At 33.6% G+C, this 18,649-nt stretch overlaps 1 protein-coding gene across 3 annotated transcripts in view; it reads right to left on the bottom strand.

The window, feature by feature from the left end:
- Nucleotides 1-18,649, bottom strand: part of ATRNL1 (attractin like 1) — an 806,361-nt gene that overhangs the window by 577,155 nt on the left and 210,557 nt on the right. For all 3 annotated transcript variants that reach the window (XM_059398662.1, XM_059398665.1, XM_059398663.1), the window contains exon 19: nt 12,014-12,151. In XM_059398662.1, coding sequence (XP_059254645.1) covers nt 12,014-12,151 — 138 coding nt within the window. The remainder of the gene's footprint in view (nt 1-12,013; nt 12,152-18,649) is intronic.

The raw sequence follows: 18,649 nt of genomic DNA, 5'->3' as shown, positions 1-18,649 counted from the left end.
ACATTTGAAACTTTAGAATTTAAAAAGCTTGTATATTAAATCATGGATCAAAATTTTTTAAAATAAATGTCAATTGGACAAGTGATGGAAAAGGTAAATTAACATCTATAGCTCACACCATACACAAAATTAAACTCGAAAACCATTAGTGATCTAAATGTAAAAAAGCAAAAGGACACAAGTAACAGAATGCATAGGTAACTTGGATAGGCTGGGTATAAGAAAAAGTATTCTAACTCAAGAGTAATTATTTTGATGAGATTAAAATATAAAGACTTCACAGCCAAAACAAACAAAAAACCACCGTAAGCAATTTCAAAGGACAGATACATAGTTGGAGAAAACTGTTCAACAGAAAATTGAGCAAAAAATACAGATAATTCACATAAATATAAAAATGGTCCTTAAATGTATGAAGATTATATTAATTTCACACATGATAAGAAAACTAAAAATTAAAATTTCATCTATCAGACAAAAGTTAAAAAGTATAAAAATATCTTCTGTTCACAAAGCTATATGGAAACAGGTACTCTCATAAACTACTAGTGGGAGTACAGACTGGTAGAACCATGACTAGCATACAATGTATGTGTTTATCTCTGAACCTCACATGCTCCCTTCTAGGAATTTATCCTGAAGATACACGTCTTAGAGTACAGAAATATACATGCACACAAAAGTTTCCACTATGCTATTACTGATATTTGAAATTACTGGAATTTACCTAGATGTTCATAGTTGTAGTATAACTTCATAATGTAGTACTAGGTAGTTATAAAAACAATGAGGAAGAGCTCTGTAATGTGGAATGATTTCCAAGTTACATTATTAAATGACAAAAGTTACGCTTTGTGTAAAAAAAAAAACTAAGAAAATATTCATGTTTCTACATATTTAATTTTTAAAATAACATAGGGAGGAGAAACCAGAGATGGGTTTGAGATAGGTTACTTACCGGGCATGAGTGAGAATGTCATGAAAAGATGGGGGGGAAGGGCAAGGAGGAAACTGGCTTTTTGTACATTCGTGACTTTGAGGACCATGTTACTATTTCACGTACTCAAAAAAAAAAAAATTACATCAACAACACTGGTGGGGCACAGGTGGCCTAAAGCTGACTAAACACAGAAATAAATGAATGGCCCCAACTGAAATGACTAACAACCACACTGAAGGAGAGAAAAAGAGTGAACACAAGTACTTTTTAAACAGTTACAGACTCTATGTCCTCATACTGAAGACAAAAATAAATGTATAAATGCTAAATTCTAATTAGTAGACTTCCTTTTCGTGGAGGGTATGGCTTAGCAGTTCCAAAACTACTTTCTGTACATTTTAAGATTGGGGAAATTTAAAAATATATACTGTGGATAATGAAAGTCGGCTTAAAAATTGGACAGTAGAAAGAATAAAAATGAGCCCTGTAGTAAGGGACAGAAAATGAGGTGTTAGTGTAAACTCATGGGTTGTTGTTTTTTTTTTTTTTAAGATTTTATTTATTTTATTTTAGAGAAAGAGTGCAAACAAGGAGAAGAGTAGAGGGGGAAAGTGGGGGAGGTGGAAAGAATCCCAAGCAGATTCTAGTTCAGCACGGAGCCCAAGGTGGGGCTCAATCTCACTACCCTGACATCATGACCTGCGCCAAAGCCTAAAGTTGGACCCTTAACTGACTGAGCCACCCAGATGCCCCTACACTCACAGATTTTAGTATAAAATATAGGTGGATGTAGAACTATATATCAATGTGTGTAGTTATGTACATGTATAAGAATATATAACCATCTATGGTTAGAAATGTAAGCAATGTGTGTACACAGATATTTATTTATTCTCCAGTTCTGTCTGTTGAAGTGATCTAGAAATAAAATTGTCTTTGTAGCAAAGAGCCCACTAAAGGAACCAAGGCTGCTTAAAAAATGCCAGCTTTCAGTTAGAGCAGGGAAAGTACTAGATGGTGGCAAAAATACAAGAAAATGCTCAAAGAATGATAAAGAGTATATGAAAAATGGATGAATATGATACAAAGAGATGATAGATAGATAAACAGATACATAAATACATAAATAAAATACACAGATGAACTAGAGAAGAGAAAGCTTTTCATCACAAAAGAAAACCTAATAATTAGTATAGAAAGAATGATAGAAAATCACCATTTGGTAAAAATCATAAAACTAGTAGACTAGTTTTGAGATACTACAGAGTCTCAAAGTATCTCCTAAAAGATATTTTTTTTCATTGAAGAATAATATCATAACTTTAGAGTAAAGAAATCTGGCAGACACATTATCCAAATGTCCCTACTGAACATTACCTTTACTGGAATGATGGTAGCATGTAGGTCATGATGATAGCTCATGAGAAGAATTTAGCATAACTTCAGTGGTACTCCCACCAAAAGTATGTAGCAGAATATAACCATGAAGAAATGTCAAACAAAGCCATGTTCCATACAAAGCACATGCTATATACACACACCAAAAAATGGACTACAATCCTAAACAACGTCAATGTCACTTAATAAAAAGAAAGATCAAGAAATGTTCCAGATTCAAGAAGTCTCAAGAGATACACAAATGAATAAAACCAGTCACCTTGGATTTTCTTTTTCTCAAAAGAACAATGCAGGGACAAATTAAAATCTAAATAAGGTCTATATTTAATAATAATACACACCAAGGTTGATTTCCTGATTTCTGGAACTGTAATGTGGTTTAAAAAATTCCTAGTTTTCAGAAAACATCACTAAAGTATTTAAGGGATAAAGGCCCATCAAGTCTGCAATATTTAACTGAAACAGCAAGAGAGAGAGGAAGCACGATGGAACTCTGTGTATTACCTGCAACTTTCCAGTGCTAAATTATGTCAAAACAATAAAACAAAAAAGTTAAATTAACTTTTCAATTTTGAAAAGATTAAACACATATACACCAAAAAAAAAAAAAAAAAAGTAAAATACATGCTTGTTTTTGACTTTTAAGTCGGTAACAACATTGCTTAACAACTTTGAGGTGTTCTTTTTTTCCCTATATGTTATCGAGGCTTTGTTTTCACCATAATGAGTAGAAGGGATGTTGTCAGCAATATGTGAAGTAAACAATTCCATATCTCAAGAAAACATTATTAATTCTTTCTCTTTCTGTAAATGAGATAAAAAGGTAGATGACAAATAGAGACACTGTATGGAGGGTATAGAGATTGTAGGGAGAGTATTCACTCATATTCACAAATATTTAAGAAGAAGCTATTCCATTTCAGCTAACCTGTAACACCCAACAGCAAAAGAAGAAAAGAAGAATTGAGGGCACTTAATTGGTTTATCATTAACTAAAACGGGGGTAAAAGGAGACTATTTTTAAATAATGCAGTTGTTGAATTCAGGTTTTGAACCAATTAATATGAACAATTCTGGCCTTGTAAGGATGACAAAAAACAAGTAAACATTGCTCATTAAAATAAATACACAATCAAACAATTATATATTCCCTTTGAAGCCTAAAAATATAGATAATTAGTCTAATAAAATCACTAGATGAACCCATAGAGAAAAAGCAAGATGAAAGGTATAGATGAAACTGTGATTAAAAGAAAAGCAAAGGGCGCCTGGGTGGCTCAGTGGGTTAAGCCGCTGCCTTCGGCTCAGGTCATGATCTCAGGGTCCTGGGATCGAGTCCCGCATCGGGCTCTCTGCTCAGCAGGGAGCCTGCTTCCTCCTCTCTCTCTCTCTGCCTGCCTCTCTGTCTACTTGTGATCTCTCTCTGTCAAATAAATAAATAAAATCTTTAAAAAAAAATAAAAGAAAAGAAAAGAAAAGCAAATATTTGCATTCATATCCTATGGTATATAAAAATGGAACTTTGAAAGAAAAGGTTTTTCTTGGTAATAATATATTAAGAAGGATTTTATTATGTTTATGAACTATTTACAGAAAATATTTATGCTGATGCTTTCCTACACCTGCTCTAGGCATTTCTAATATATGATTAACTTGTCTACCGTCACTAATTACTTTTTGTGCATTATCTAAGCAATGAAAAAGTGTGTATCCAAATTGGCACTTAGCTGAATTCTAATCTTTAAAAAAATCTATAAATATCAGACTAAAACCAAATACACGCCTAGAGTTTCTTAGATTAACCTCTAATTTTCTGGAATACACTAAATAAATGTTTTATGTTTTTAGAATATGAGAAATATGCACCATTTTAAATTTACTTTTTAATTTTCATCCTATGCCTGTCATTTGAAGCAAATAAGAATTGCTTAATTTTTGTAGGATTGTATAATAGCCTTTTTTATTGTTAAATTAAATTATACCATCTTACCTCACTTTTTAAACAATCAAATAGTGCCGGATCCTTATAACACAAAATCTCAAGCAATACATGATAAGGGCACTAGGCATCACATCAAATGAAATTAAAGAGAAATATTAAACACTTAAGATAAAATAATAGCTTCTATGTAGTCCCCAAAAGATAAACACTGTACTTGTAGATTTAAAGCCATTATTTTTTTTAATTCCATGAGATATATTAGTGAACTTATTAATGAAAAGAAAGCATGCAAGTCACACATTTTATTGTCAAAAATATGCAAATTAGAGGTGGAAATAATTTGCAGCATCAGGCCTAGGAACTAACCAACTGCCAATAGCACTAACCAAATGCCAAAAGTTGAAATGAAGGTTTAAAGTTAGGATGGGCGGAAACTAGAAGTTTGTGCAAATAAAAAACAGGGAGAGACATCTTGAAAAGATCTCTCTTGCAATCTTGATCTTCAAGATCTTCAAGATCTTGAAAAGATCTTGAAAAGGGGTAGGTATAATAAAGGTGCGGAAGCAAGCCAAGCGAAGTTCCCCAACACTCAAAAGTTTACCAAGGGTGTCTCTAGCAGTTTCATAAGGCTCAGCCCACAGACATCTCGCTGAAAAGGCATCTAACACAAGAAAGTAGTAAAAACTGCACCTTCTACTAACCACAATCAAGGTCATTCTGAAATTATCTGACTTAATGTCAGGTGCAAATACTTTTCATAATCTCAGTTCTTCTTGTCCTTTTGATTCCTTTTATGAGAATAAAAGAGATAAACAGAGCTCAGAAAGATGGAATAGATAAAGAAAGCTTAGGGCTCTAAGTATTTGAAGTTAGAGGAACACATCCCTCAGAAAAACAAAACGCTTCAAAATAATTAGTACAGAGAGAAGACAAATTAGCTACAAATATCATAGAAGCTATAAAACAAAGATTTTTTTATTTTTAATTTTTTTAATCATTCAGTTTAAACAGGCAGCTCTGCATGATATAAAAAGCCTTTCTGGGGGGCGCCTGGGTGGCTCAGTGGGTTAAAGCCTCTGCCTTCAGCTCAGGTCATGATCTCAGGATCCTGAGATTGAGCCCCCACATTCGACTCTCTGCTCAGAGGGAGACTGTTTCCCCCTTCTCTCTCTCTGCCTGCCTCTCTGCCTACTTGTGAACTCTGTCAAATAAATAAATAAAATCTTTTAAAAAATTTATTTAAAAAGGCTTTTTTTGTTTTCTTAATGTATTTAAATGTTTTTGAAAAATGTTATTCTGAAGCAAGTCTTTAATCAAAGTATAACTTCATGCCCATACCATATGCTAAATATCTACATATAATTACATAATTATTCATGTAATGGGCTCTTTTGGGGATATGTAAAGTCTCAGGTTGGCCCTTCTTTGCCACACAGGAAAATCATGTATACTAAGAAAATACAAACTTTTTAACTTTGTTGTGTCAAAATAATTAATAGAAATAAGATTTCCATGTCAAGTAATTTTCATCCATTGGCAGGTTTAAATCATTCAGGTCAATGCTCCCAGTTTGAGAGATTTAAATTACTTATGCTTATTTCAAGGAATACTCAAGGTCATTTGATTATAAACTTTCAGCTTCTATAAACACCTCTGATACGTGAGAAAAGTTTAAAATGAAAAAAATTCCCCTCCTAGTAGAGAAAAAGAAGAGCTCATTCAAATTCCTTTTACTACCCTCTTGTCTCTGAGGATAGTTGTGTCATAGCCCAATGTATTTATTAAAGTATTAAACAGGGGCGCCTGGGAGTCTCCATCGTTAGGCATCTGCCTTTGGCTCAGGTCGTGATCCAGGGTCCTGGGGTCAAGCCCCATGTTGGCTCCCTGCTCAGCAGGAAGCCTGCTTCTCTCTCTCCCACTCCCCCTGCTTGCGTTCCCTCTCTTGCTGTGTTTCTCTCGGTGAAATAAATAACGAAAATCTTTAAAAAAAATTATTAATTACTTCTGTAAAAGTCTGCTATGGGTAGATATCCACAATATATCAAAAAATTTTAAAAATAAATAAGTTTTGCTTATACGAAACAAGGTAAAAATAGAACTGTCACTGTGTTGAAGGAAGTGATTTTCCTCAAACTAGAAAAGAGTTTCTTTATCACTATTAAAGTAAAGACCTAAAATAAAATTTTAAAAAGTATGTAGAAAGAAAAAAATCAGATGAGTATAGTATTCAAACTCCTAGAAAAAGAACAACAAAATGAACAAAAAGACATAACAAAATTAGACTATGTTAAAACCAATTATGAATGCAGTGTAAAAGAAAAAAATCTTATTGATAATGCTATTAAACATTGCATTATTGTTTAACCCATTAAACATCTTGCAATAAAATAACCAAAAAGAGTTAAGACCTAGATGAAAAAAACTATTGGTCACATATGTCTACAATTTTTTAAATGCCTATATTTCACGATTTGGAGAGGTGGGTTTTTTTGTCGTTGTTCTTATTGTGCATCTTTTTATGAATAATCAAATAAAACAAATACATACAAATATTTTTTAACATTCTGGTGATTAATAGCATTATAGCTTAGTTGCCTCACACTTAGAACAAGGTATAATGAAAAGCATAGAATTAATGATAATGGTATAAAAGTGAAACTTATAAATTGAACTCAACTCCAAAGGGCCCACCCAGATCCTTCCATCATAATTAAACTCTTGGGGTACCTGGGTGGCTGGCTCAGTGGGTTAAGCATCTAAAAAAAAAAAAATTAAACTCTTTGTCCCTGGTTCTATCATTCAGCCTCTTCATAACACCATTATATCACCCTTACAATGTATAGAAATTCAAGCCCTAGTCCAGAGTTTTGCATATAGTTAAGTATTCAATAATTGTTTGTGAATCGAAGATAATCCTTCATTGCAAAGTAATACAGTACATAGTGTTGAGCCATTAGAGTACAGCAAGCCATTCTAGTCAATGAAACTTTCACTTACGTTCTTTTACTAACATTTATAAGTCAAGTTGAAGATAGTATGACAAAAATAATACTGTTACAAAGTATAAAATCATAGTTTTATTAACATACTTAAGTTTACTGATGTAATAAATTTTTGTAATAAAAATAATAGTAATAATGACAATGACAGCATTCTAGAATAAACATTTGCCAGAAGCACAAATTATTTCTTATGTAAAGTACCTCATTTATGCCTCACAATAAATTAAAGCAGTCATATAATTTTTAACTGAGGAAACTGAGACAATAAGAGGTTAAATAAGTACCCAATGTGACAGTGGCATTGCCTGGATATGGACCCAAGCAGTATGATTCCAAAGCCCAAGCTGTTGACAACGTTATATTCTTCCATAGCTATGAAGATTGATAGACGGATGATAGACAGATAGACAGAGAGACAGACAGCAACTCCAGAGCAAATGTGTATCAAAGAATCTTCTTGGACATCAATGAGAAATAATTTTAATAAAAAAACACTTTTTAAAAAGTTTTTTGTTTCAAGTTCTTATTTAAACTCCAGTTAGTTAATATACAGTATAATATTAGTTTCAGGAATAGAATTTAATGATTCATCACTCAAATATAATACCCAATGCTCATCACAAGTTGCCCCTCTTAATACCCATCCTCCTATATAACCTATCTCCCCACCCACCACACCTCCAGCAACCCTCAGTTTGTTCTCTATAGTTAACTCTTTTCTTTTTTTTTTTTTTTAAATCATCCAGGTCAGTGCTCTCTCTTTTCTTTTTTTCCTATGTACATCTGTTTCACATTTCTTAAATTCCACATATGAGTGAAATCTCTGACTAACTTACTTCACTTAGCATAATACACTCTAGCTCCATCCACATGCTTGCAAATGGCCAGACTTCATTCTTTTTTGATGGCTGAGTAAAATTCCACTGAGTAATAATACACACTCTGTGTGTGTGTGTGTGTGTGTGTGTGTGTGTGTGTGTGTATCCCATATCTTCTTTATCCATTCATCAGTTGAAGACATTTGAGCTTTTTTTTACAATTTAGCTATCATTGATAACGTTGCTATAAACATTGGGGTGCATGTGAACCTTCAATTCAGTGTTTTTGTATCGTTTGCTAAATACCTAGTACTGCAATTGCTGGATCATAGGTTGGTTCCATTTTTACCTTTCTGAGGAACCTCCATACTTTTTTTCAGAGTGGCTGTACCAGTTTGTGTACTCACCAACAATGTAAGAGAGTTCCCCTTTCTCGGCATCCTTGCCAACATCTGTGATTACCCCTGTTGTTAATTTTAGCCATTCTGACAAGTATTTTTTTTTAAGATTTACTTATTTATTTGAGAGAGAGAGAAAGCAGGGGAAGGGGCAGAGGGAGAAAAAGAATCTCAAGCAGACTCTGTGATGAGAGCTTGACACAGAGCTCAATCTCACCACTCCAAGATCATGACCTAAGCCAAAATCAAGAGTCAGACGCTTAACTGACTAAGCAACCCAGGCACCCTCTGACAGTTACTAATAAACCACTTTAAGTAGTTAATTATAATAAAAAATAGTTAATAATAATAAAAGAATAGCTATGAATATGCCATAGTCTAAAAACAATCTGAGGAAAATCTACATGTACATTCATTAATATCGGCAACAATGTTAAATTGACTTTAGTACACTGAATTTAAAAAATAATCTCTGAATCTTCAGTACCTCTAAAGCTTCACCATCCAAATATAAATCGACTTCCTTCTTCCCCTTAATATCAGCAGACTTTGAATCTTAATAAATGCATCTACTAATGAAAAATGAACTTTTCCCAAAAAGGTGAACTAAAAATGAAGAAATACCAGTAAATTTATACTTCTTATTTTTTATAAATTTATTTTAGCCACAGCTGCTTAAAAATAATTCGCCAGATGTGACATACTGTTGATTTAGTTAGATAGGTAATATGGCCCTAAGAAATAAAAATGACTTTCATATATTACATCACCATAGAGAAGTCACAGACAGCAAAATAATATCTTGCCAACTTTAGGAAACAATGAAACTATAAGGAATTATTTAAAGCTCCATAAACTACCAGAGAATGTGCAGTACTGAATAAGATAGGCATTTATCTTTCATCCCCTTTAATTTTCCATTGCATTATGCCTCAGCTTGCCAGATGTGTAATGTCAGCAACAAAAATGAATATGGAATAACTGAACTTAGTCTTAAACCTAGAAGAGACATATCCTCCCCAAAGGGGAACATATTTCTAAAAGCACTTATGTCTATTGGAGTGATAAAACTTACATTCTAATTTAAAACATTTTATAGCTAATATAATGTTCCTTTTGCCTATGTTGGCAAAAAATCAATACTTTGGTAATCCTCATGACATTGCATTTGGCAGTGGATCCTTAGATAGGCACCAAAAACACAAGCAACAAAAAAATAAATAAGTAAACTGGACTTCATCAAACTTGGAAACTTTTGTGTTTCAAAGGACACTATAAAGAAAATTAAAAGGCAACCTACAGAATGGGAGAAAATATTTACAAATTATGTATCTGCTAAGGGCTTAATATCTAGAATATATTAAAAAAAAAAACCCTTATAATTGAACAACAACATCAACGACCCAAATAAAAAATGGGCAAAGGGCTTAACAGACGCTTCTCCACAGATCTACAAATGGCCAAAAACAACACGAAAAGACACAGGAACCTAAACAAGTATCTGCAGGCCCATGTTCGTCGCAGCATTACTCACAATACCAATAGGTGGAAGCAACTCAGGGTCCATTAATGGATGAATGGATGAACAGAATGTATATACTCATACAACGGAACAGCATTTGGCCTTTAAAAGCAAGGAAAATCTGACACATGCTAGAACATGAAAGAAAATTAAAGACAATTGTGCTAAGAGAAATAAGCCAGTCACTAAAGGACAAATAATGTACAATTTCACATATTTAAGGCTATCTGAAGAAGTCATGTTCATAATAAGAGAAAATAAAATGGTGGTTGCCAGTAGCTTGTGTAAGGGTAATAAAGAATTATTATTTAATAGGTACGGAGTTTCAGTTTTGCAAGATGAAAAAGTTCTGGAAATGGATGGTGATGATAGTTTCACAACAATGTAAATGTACTTAAAGCCTTTGTGCTATACATATAAATATGGTAAAATGATAAATTTTATGTTATGCATATTTCACCACAATTAAAAGAAAATAAATTCTTCTAAAATGGGCAAAGGGCTTCTAAAGATATTTTTCCAAAGAAAATATACAATGGCCAACAACCACATGAAAAGATAAAGATAGTTAACATCACTAGTCATTAGGGAAATGCAAATCAAAACCACAAAGGGATATCATTTCCCATCCACTAAGATGATTAACATTTTTAAAAAATGGAATATAACTAGTGTTGGCAAGGATGTGGAGAAACTGGAATCCTCTACATTTCTGGCAGGAATGTAGAATGAGGCAGCCACTATGGAAAACTTGAACAATGGGGCAATTCCTCAAAAAGTTAAACACAGAACTGCCACAATGCCTCTTCTAGTTTATGCACAAGAGAACTACAAACCAATATTCAAACAGGTTCAAAGCAGCACTATCCACAGCACGCAAGCAATGTGAACGTTCTTATCTAGGTCAGGCCCTGGGCCCGCTCCCTGTTTAACAGTCTTAATCTTTGCATAGACAACAATGGAGGCTGGTCTGTGGGTGCTGTATGGGCAACCTCCATGTAGAAATAGAAAATTTAAAACATGAGCGACAAGGACTAACCTAGAGATAAAAAAGGATTACTATAAAATCACAGCTTAGAAGGAAATTTTTAAAAAGGAAATCTAAAAATTCCCTAAAAAGTAAGAGGAAAAAGCAGGAGGATATAGAGGAAAATGGAGAAAAGCAGAGTTTAGTGACCAAAAAACCATGCGATGAGAAGAGCACTTTAAATGGTCTTTTACTGTGCTTCAATTTCCTTACGTGTGCCTCTATTATGTATCATTTCATTTGACCTTCATCATCTCCCTTTTACATATGAGTACAAGGAGGCACTGACAGGTTGAGTGGTTATGGCCATACATGTGAACACTGGCAGTGGGGGTGGATATCAGTCCAGGATTGATTCCAAACCCAAAAAAGCTTATCTGATATAAGGCATACCCAATACCTTTAATTATTTCTTATATCTAGAGTCAAAACAATGACTTACTGTTATTAAAAAATAATCAGTAGTGATTATTTTTTTAAACATTTTTTTTAAGATTTTATTTATTTATTTGACAGACAGAGATCACAAGTAGGCAGAGAGGCAGGCAGAGAGAGAGGAGGAAGCAGGCTCCCCGCTGAGCAGAGAACCTAATGTGGGGCTCGATCCCAGAACCCCGGGATCATGACCTGAGCTAAAGGCAGAGGCTTTAACCCACTGAGCCACCCAGGTGCCCCAGTAGTGATTATTTTTCAATAGGGAGACTACAGGTAATTTTTAATGTGCCTGCATTTGCTAAATTTCCTGTAATAAACATGTATTAATTTTGCAATAAGAACTTTGTAAAGTGTTTCACAGAATTGTTATAATTCACATCACTCCTACTGAGTAAATACTACCTTCTAAAAATACTGGAACTTAATGGAAAAAATTTTCTTCTATAAAATATATTTTCCACAAGATACGTATCTTCCTCAATTTTCTTTTCTGTAATAAAAATATACTGAAGTAAAAGAAAACATACTTACCCGTGCACTGTCCTCCGTTAGTCGGATCCCCGTAATAACCTGGCATACAGTCTTGACACTGCTTTCCTGTGGTAAGATTTTTACACTGTTCACACACATTGTTATTGATGCACGTGCTATGTCCATTACACTGGCAAGCTGAAGAAAAGAGTAAAAAATATCATAAATATCTACAAAACCACAGCATGTATAACACTTATCAAGACAAAGAATTTGTTTTACAAATTTAAATGGTAGCAAAGGCCAAAGGACATTTCCCAAGATTTATTTTTTTATGTAAAATATATGTGGTTCAAAATATAAATACAGGACAATATATACAATAAATTATGTTGAAATTTTGTTGTATGTTCTATAAAATATAGGGGAAAGAGATAAAGTAAAACATAACATAGCTATGAGAGAGTGCACGTGCATGAGCAAGGGTGAGGGGCAGAGGGAGGGGGAGAATCTTAAGCAGGCTCCATGCCCAGCACAGAGCTCAATACAGGGCCTGATACACGACCCTGATATCATGCCCTGAGACAAAATCAAGAGTCAGACACTTAAGTGACTGAACCACCCAGGGGCCCCAAGAAGGAATACTTTTTTTAACACATTACTTAAAGATCCACATGAATATTTATCTGTTAAGTTATATACACACAAGAATGAATAATATAGCTTTAATAAAGGATGCTAAATTTCATCTTAATTATATTTACACATAATAACAAATGATCAATAAATATAAAATATTGTGCAGCAATAGGCCCTTACTTCAAAAAACTCTGTGTATGATTAATAAAAATAGTACTTCTAAATTAATTTGCATAAAAACAAATTATCTTCTTATCTTCTTTGGATAAGAAAAGCTTCAAAGCTTAGTCAAAATTCTATTTGAAAGTGAACTACACAAAATCACATTTAAAGCATAAGACTTTTTTATATGTTCATAACATAAGATTTTAAAAGTTCTGGTATTAATTTTACAACAGAATTTCAGATGAGAGATAAAGTTCATACATGAAAGCTCATGCCTTTTGTGCCTATTTGGAACATAATGACTTAATTTTGTAACTGCTTGTCCAAACACCATCATCATTGCCACCCTCATAATCATTTTCATAATTATTACAACTAAGATAGCACTTAATTGAGCTTCCTCTTACTGTAGCCAGGGAAGCCAATATTCCATCAATACCAATTGTTGTGGCCAGCTACTATTCTGATTGGTCAGTGTACATATTGCATCGCTTTTAAAATATATAAATACTACTCAATTGCCAGATAGTATACCAGGTGGTAGACCCAAATTATATCATTTAATCCTCACAATAATTCTATATGGGAGGTATTACATTGGGGCCATTTCTAAGACTTTTTTTTTTTATTATTTTATTTTTTTAGTGTTCCAAGATTCATTGTTTATGCACCACACGAAGGAAGCCTAGGTTAAGCAACCATCCAAAGTCACACAGCTAATCAACAGCAGAAACAAACACATAAACAGAAAGTTTGAATCAAAAGACCAGACATTAAATACCATAGCTATTGTATGTAGAAAATTCGAAAGTGAGAAAGGGAGATCCTGAGAGAATAACACAGGGTCACCACAAGAGCTAACATCAAAAGGTGAAGAAAGACACAGGCAATAACAGTAAAAACTGAACACCTATACTTTATAGAAATTTTCAGAGCCATAACTCTATTATAAGACAGTATAGAAATAACATAAAGTCATCATGGGGAAATGTTAAATAAACTTCATCATCCTCTATAAAACTGAGGAAAATTATAGTTTTCATATTTTATATTACATTATGAAACAATGAGGAAGAAATTTAGAACAAGGAAAAATGTTCATGATAATTTAAGTGAAATCAAGGTACAAAACTTGATATTTACAATGACAACAATTTTGTTTTAAAATGTATCAGTATGGGATGCCTGCGTGGCTCAGTTGGTTGAACATCTGACTGACTCTTGATTTCAGCTCAGGTCATGATCTCAGAATCAGGAGATCTAGCCCAGCATCAGGCTTCATGCTCAGCGGGAGTCTCCTTCTCTCCCTCTTCCTCCCTCCCCTTCTGGCCCTCCCCCTACTCACTATCTTGAGAGCTCTCTCTCTTTAAAATAAATAAATAAATCTTTAAAGAAATGAAAATTGGGAGACAAACCATAAAAGACTCTTAATCTTAGGAAACTGAGAGCTGCTGGAGGGGAGGGAGTAGGGGGATGGGGTAACTGGGTGATCACTGGGGAAGGTATATGCTATAATGAGCACTGGGTATTATATAAGACTGATGAGTCACAGACCTGTATTCCTGAAACAAATAATATACTGTATGTTAATTAATTGAATTTACATTTTAAAAAATTAAAGACAAAGTTTAAAAAAATAAAATAAAATATATAGGTTTGCCTATCGAAAGTTAATATAGGTTATCTCAGTTTAGTAAGTTTTTTTTGCATCACCAATTTTCTATAGCAAATTCATATTAGTTCTATAAAAATAATAATGTTAAGAACTTTGATTTTTTAAATATTTGTTTAAAAGTATAAGTTGTTGTTTCACAGGAACTTTATTATTGATACCACTAATTAATTCAGTCGGGTAAAAACAAATTTATTGAGTGCCCACTACATGTAAAGCATTACCTGAAAAAGTTAAAGTAAGAAATAGGTTACTATATATGTATTTTATGAATCTTCTGGTGACATATTTCCACCAGAAAAACAAATGCTTTAACTTCTGAATAAGATGTCTAAATTCAGCAATCACATCTAATATCCTCCTGTTAGCTCACCACTAAAATAAGAAGGAAACTTACCAGCAACTACAGGAATTTGTATGGTGACAACGACACAAATTAAACTAGAAGGTAGTAAACTACAATACCTCTGGAAATTAAAAGAGGATCCCTGGTGTAATGCCACTCACTGTCTCTTCCTGAAAATGAGAAGTTCAAAAGGCATTTCTGAGCCATAGGGCAATCACAAAGCATATTATTGGCTTGATGCCATAAAGCTCATGGAAAGTGTGATACAGGTAAGTGTAATGTTTAAGGTAATGAACATACCACACAAAAAGTTAGTACAATTTAGATGTGACTGCAGACAAAATTTCCAAGGCGGGGAAGAAAAGGCAGGGGGGTGGGGGTAGTCATTGTCCTGGCCTGTAACTAGCATGGCAACAATGGCAAAAGAGAAAGCATGCTACACAAAGTGGAACCCAGACATAATGGTTGTGGCAAACACAGACAAGAAAAAGATACACTATAAGCCTATGCTTATGTTTTATTCCCACTAGCATAGGGTGCTGAAGCGAAGAGTAATAGAAGCTTGTATCTAATAGTTCTTCCAGGATACATTGTTACTTGAAAGGTTCTAATAACAACCTGGCTGAGGAACATGAATAAAGCTAAAAAGAAGCCATCCATACTGTTTTGTCTAAATTTTAAAACCAGCCCAGATGGTTTCTTGTCTATATATACAAACATGTAAAAAGGAAAGAAAGAAAAAAGAAAGAAAAAAAATATTATGGAAAACTCAGCATTTGATATGCAAATAAGGTACATAGTTTTGCAAAGTATGTGCTCTCTAAAACAGATGTAAAACATTTAAAAATATCTGTTTGACATTCTCAATAAAATTCAAAAAATGTATACACAGAAAATTTACTCAAAATATTTTTTAACACCTACCCTATCTTAAAAGAAAAGGGATTATCAGATGCTAGAAATCAGAGCTGGGATTCAAAACAAGAATGTTATAGAGAATCTTGAGCTAGTAACAGAATTTCGCTACCTATAGAATGGACAAACAAGAATAAGGAGACATGGGTTTCAAAACCCAATATGGCCAGGTGATATGGTCTCTGGCATCCTCAAGGAAGACAGCAAAACTAAACCATACTTACAAGGCTTGAAGCCTCCAATTGCAGCCCCTATCTGTCGGGGAGAAAAGCACATCACAAGTCCACTTGTGAGAACTTAAAGCCTATGCCAGACATATCTACTGGAAGAAATTCACATTGTCCACATGGTAGAGAAACTCCAACATCAAACATTAATGTAAAATCTGTTCTGTAATCAAGAAAAGCCTCAGACACTTTGTAAAATCAGGTGTAAACGGCCCCTAGAAATACTTCTAAAAACTCAAACAAATACAACACAGAATACACAGTGAGAAAATCTGTTTTTCTGTAAAGGGCTAGATGGTAAGTATTTTAGGCTTTGCTGATGATATAATTTCTATCACAGTTCCTCACCTCTGCCATTATGGAGCATTATAGTGCAAAAACAACCATACACAATACATAACAGTTGAGCATATCTGCATTTCAGTAAAACTCCCCTTACAAAAATAAGCAAGGGACCAGGCCTGGCCTTCAGGCCTTGCTTTGCAAACCTCTGACTTATGGGAGAGTGCGAGACAAGTAAATAAACGAAAACACAGGGTTAAACCTCAAAGAAAAAACTTACAAAGCATCAAAAAGAAGACTCAGAAGAAAGAAAGGGAGAGATAATAAAAATGAGAATTGATAGCCCAAGAACTGGACACTTAGGACAATTAGAAGATATGAAAATATTCAGAAGAATTAAAGACAAAGAATAAAAGAAGTAAAAGTAGGTATGATGACAATATCTGATCAAATAGAGAACAATGGTAAAAGCAAGTTTTTAAAAAGTGAATGAAAAATGAATTAGTAGAATAGTTTAATAACTAAAATGAAAAATACACTAAAGGGACTGAACAGTAGATTAATAATGACAGAAGAAAGAATTTATAGGTCAATAGAAACTATGTATGTACAGAGAAAAAAGAATGGAGAAAAGTGAACAAAATCTCCGATAAATATGGGAAACCATCAAGTACTCAGGCCTACATGTAATGGGAGTGTTGAAAGGATGAGAGAGAGTAGGGGAGGCTAAAATTTACTTGAAATTCTGAAAACTACCCTAATTTGATAAAAAAATGTTATCGACACAGTGAAGAAGCATAATTTTAAGTACAAAAAATATGAAGAGAGAGACTGGATTAAAATTAAGATCTAATTGTATACTGTATACAGGAGACACACCTAAAGATGCAAATATATTGAAAGTGAGTGAATGAAAAAAGATATTAACATACAAACAGCAACCATAAGAAAGTTGCAGTAGCTCTACAAATTTCAGATAGACTTTTAAAAATTTTCTTAGAGATATAGAGGGACATTGTGTAACAATAAAGGTCAATTCATGAAGAACATATTAAAAGTATAAATACATATGTACCTACTAACAGATCTTCAAAATGCATGAAGAAACACAGAAATTAAAATATAAATACACAATTCAAAAAAAATGGTTGGAGGCTTTAATACTTTCAACAAGAATATAACATCTAGACATTAGATCAGCAGGGGAGAGAAGACTTGAACACTATAAACCTAGACCAAACAAACACAAAGAGAAGAATCCACATAACAGCAGCAGAATATACATTTTTTTAAGTACACCTAAAACATTCTCCATCAATACACTACATACCAGGTCATAAAATGGACCTCAAAAAATTTAAAAGAACTTAAGTCAGGGCGCCAGGGTAGCTCAGATGGTTAAGTGACCAACTCTTGGTTTCAGCTTAGGTCATGATCTCAGGGTCGTGGGATCAAGCCCCCAGTCAGGCTCCACACTCAGTGTGGAGTCTGCTTGGGATTTCCTCTTTCCCTCTGTCCCTCCCCCATAAGTACTTTTTTTTTTTTCTGTTATAAAACAGTTTTATTTTTTAATTTTTTTACAAGTCTTTTGTCTCATTGACTAAGTTTACTTCTATGTATTTTATAATTTTTGACGTAGGGATTGTCTTTTATTTATTTTTTATTTAAATTCAATTAGCCAACACGTAGTATATTATTAGTTTCAGAGGTAGAGTTCAGTGAGTCTTCAGTTGCACATAATACCCAGTGCTCATTACCTCATGTGCCCTCCTTAATGCCTATCACTCAGCTACCCCATCCCCACAGCCACCTCCCTCCAGCAAGCCTCAGTTTATTTCCTGGAGTCAAGAGTTTCTTGTGGTATGTCTCCTTCTCTGATTTCTTCCCATTCAGTTTTCCCTCCCCTCCCCTATGATCCTCTATGCTATTTCTTAACATAATTTTATAATAATTCTCAAAAGACTATATTAAGTATCAAGGGCATATTCTAAAAACAGTACATTTAAACCATATTTAAATGTCCAGAATAAACAAATTCATAAATAAAGTATATCAGTAGTTTTGGGGTTCCAAGAGAAATAAGACTAGGAAAGGACTATTAAGGGTATGGGGTTTTATTTTGGGGTACCTAAATTTACTGGAACTATATTCTGGTGACAGTTACAAACCTACCAATTATTCTGCAAACCACTGAATTATATACTTTAACATGGAGGATTTTACGCCATATGAGTTATACATCAATTAACAAACGTACAAAAAATTAGAGCTAGGTAGATGAGCTGAAAAATAATTGACACAAATTCTTCCCATATTTGGGTTGAACTGGTTGAATTCTTCCCATTAGGAAGGCTGTACATAACATTATTTTATCCTTGCTCTCACCAAAAAAGTGGGATTTTTTTTCCCCATTCTTTGAACCTGGATTGGCATCAAGACTTCTCAAAAAA

The sequence above is a fragment of the Mustela nigripes genome, chromosome 4, assembly GCF_022355385.1.
Source record: "Mustela nigripes isolate SB6536 chromosome 4, MUSNIG.SB6536, whole genome shotgun sequence".
NCBI lineage: Eukaryota > Metazoa > Chordata > Mammalia > Carnivora > Mustelidae > Mustela > Mustela nigripes.
The sequence above is the reverse complement of the archived record's forward strand: the minus strand, read 5'-3'. Positions and strand labels throughout refer to the sequence as shown.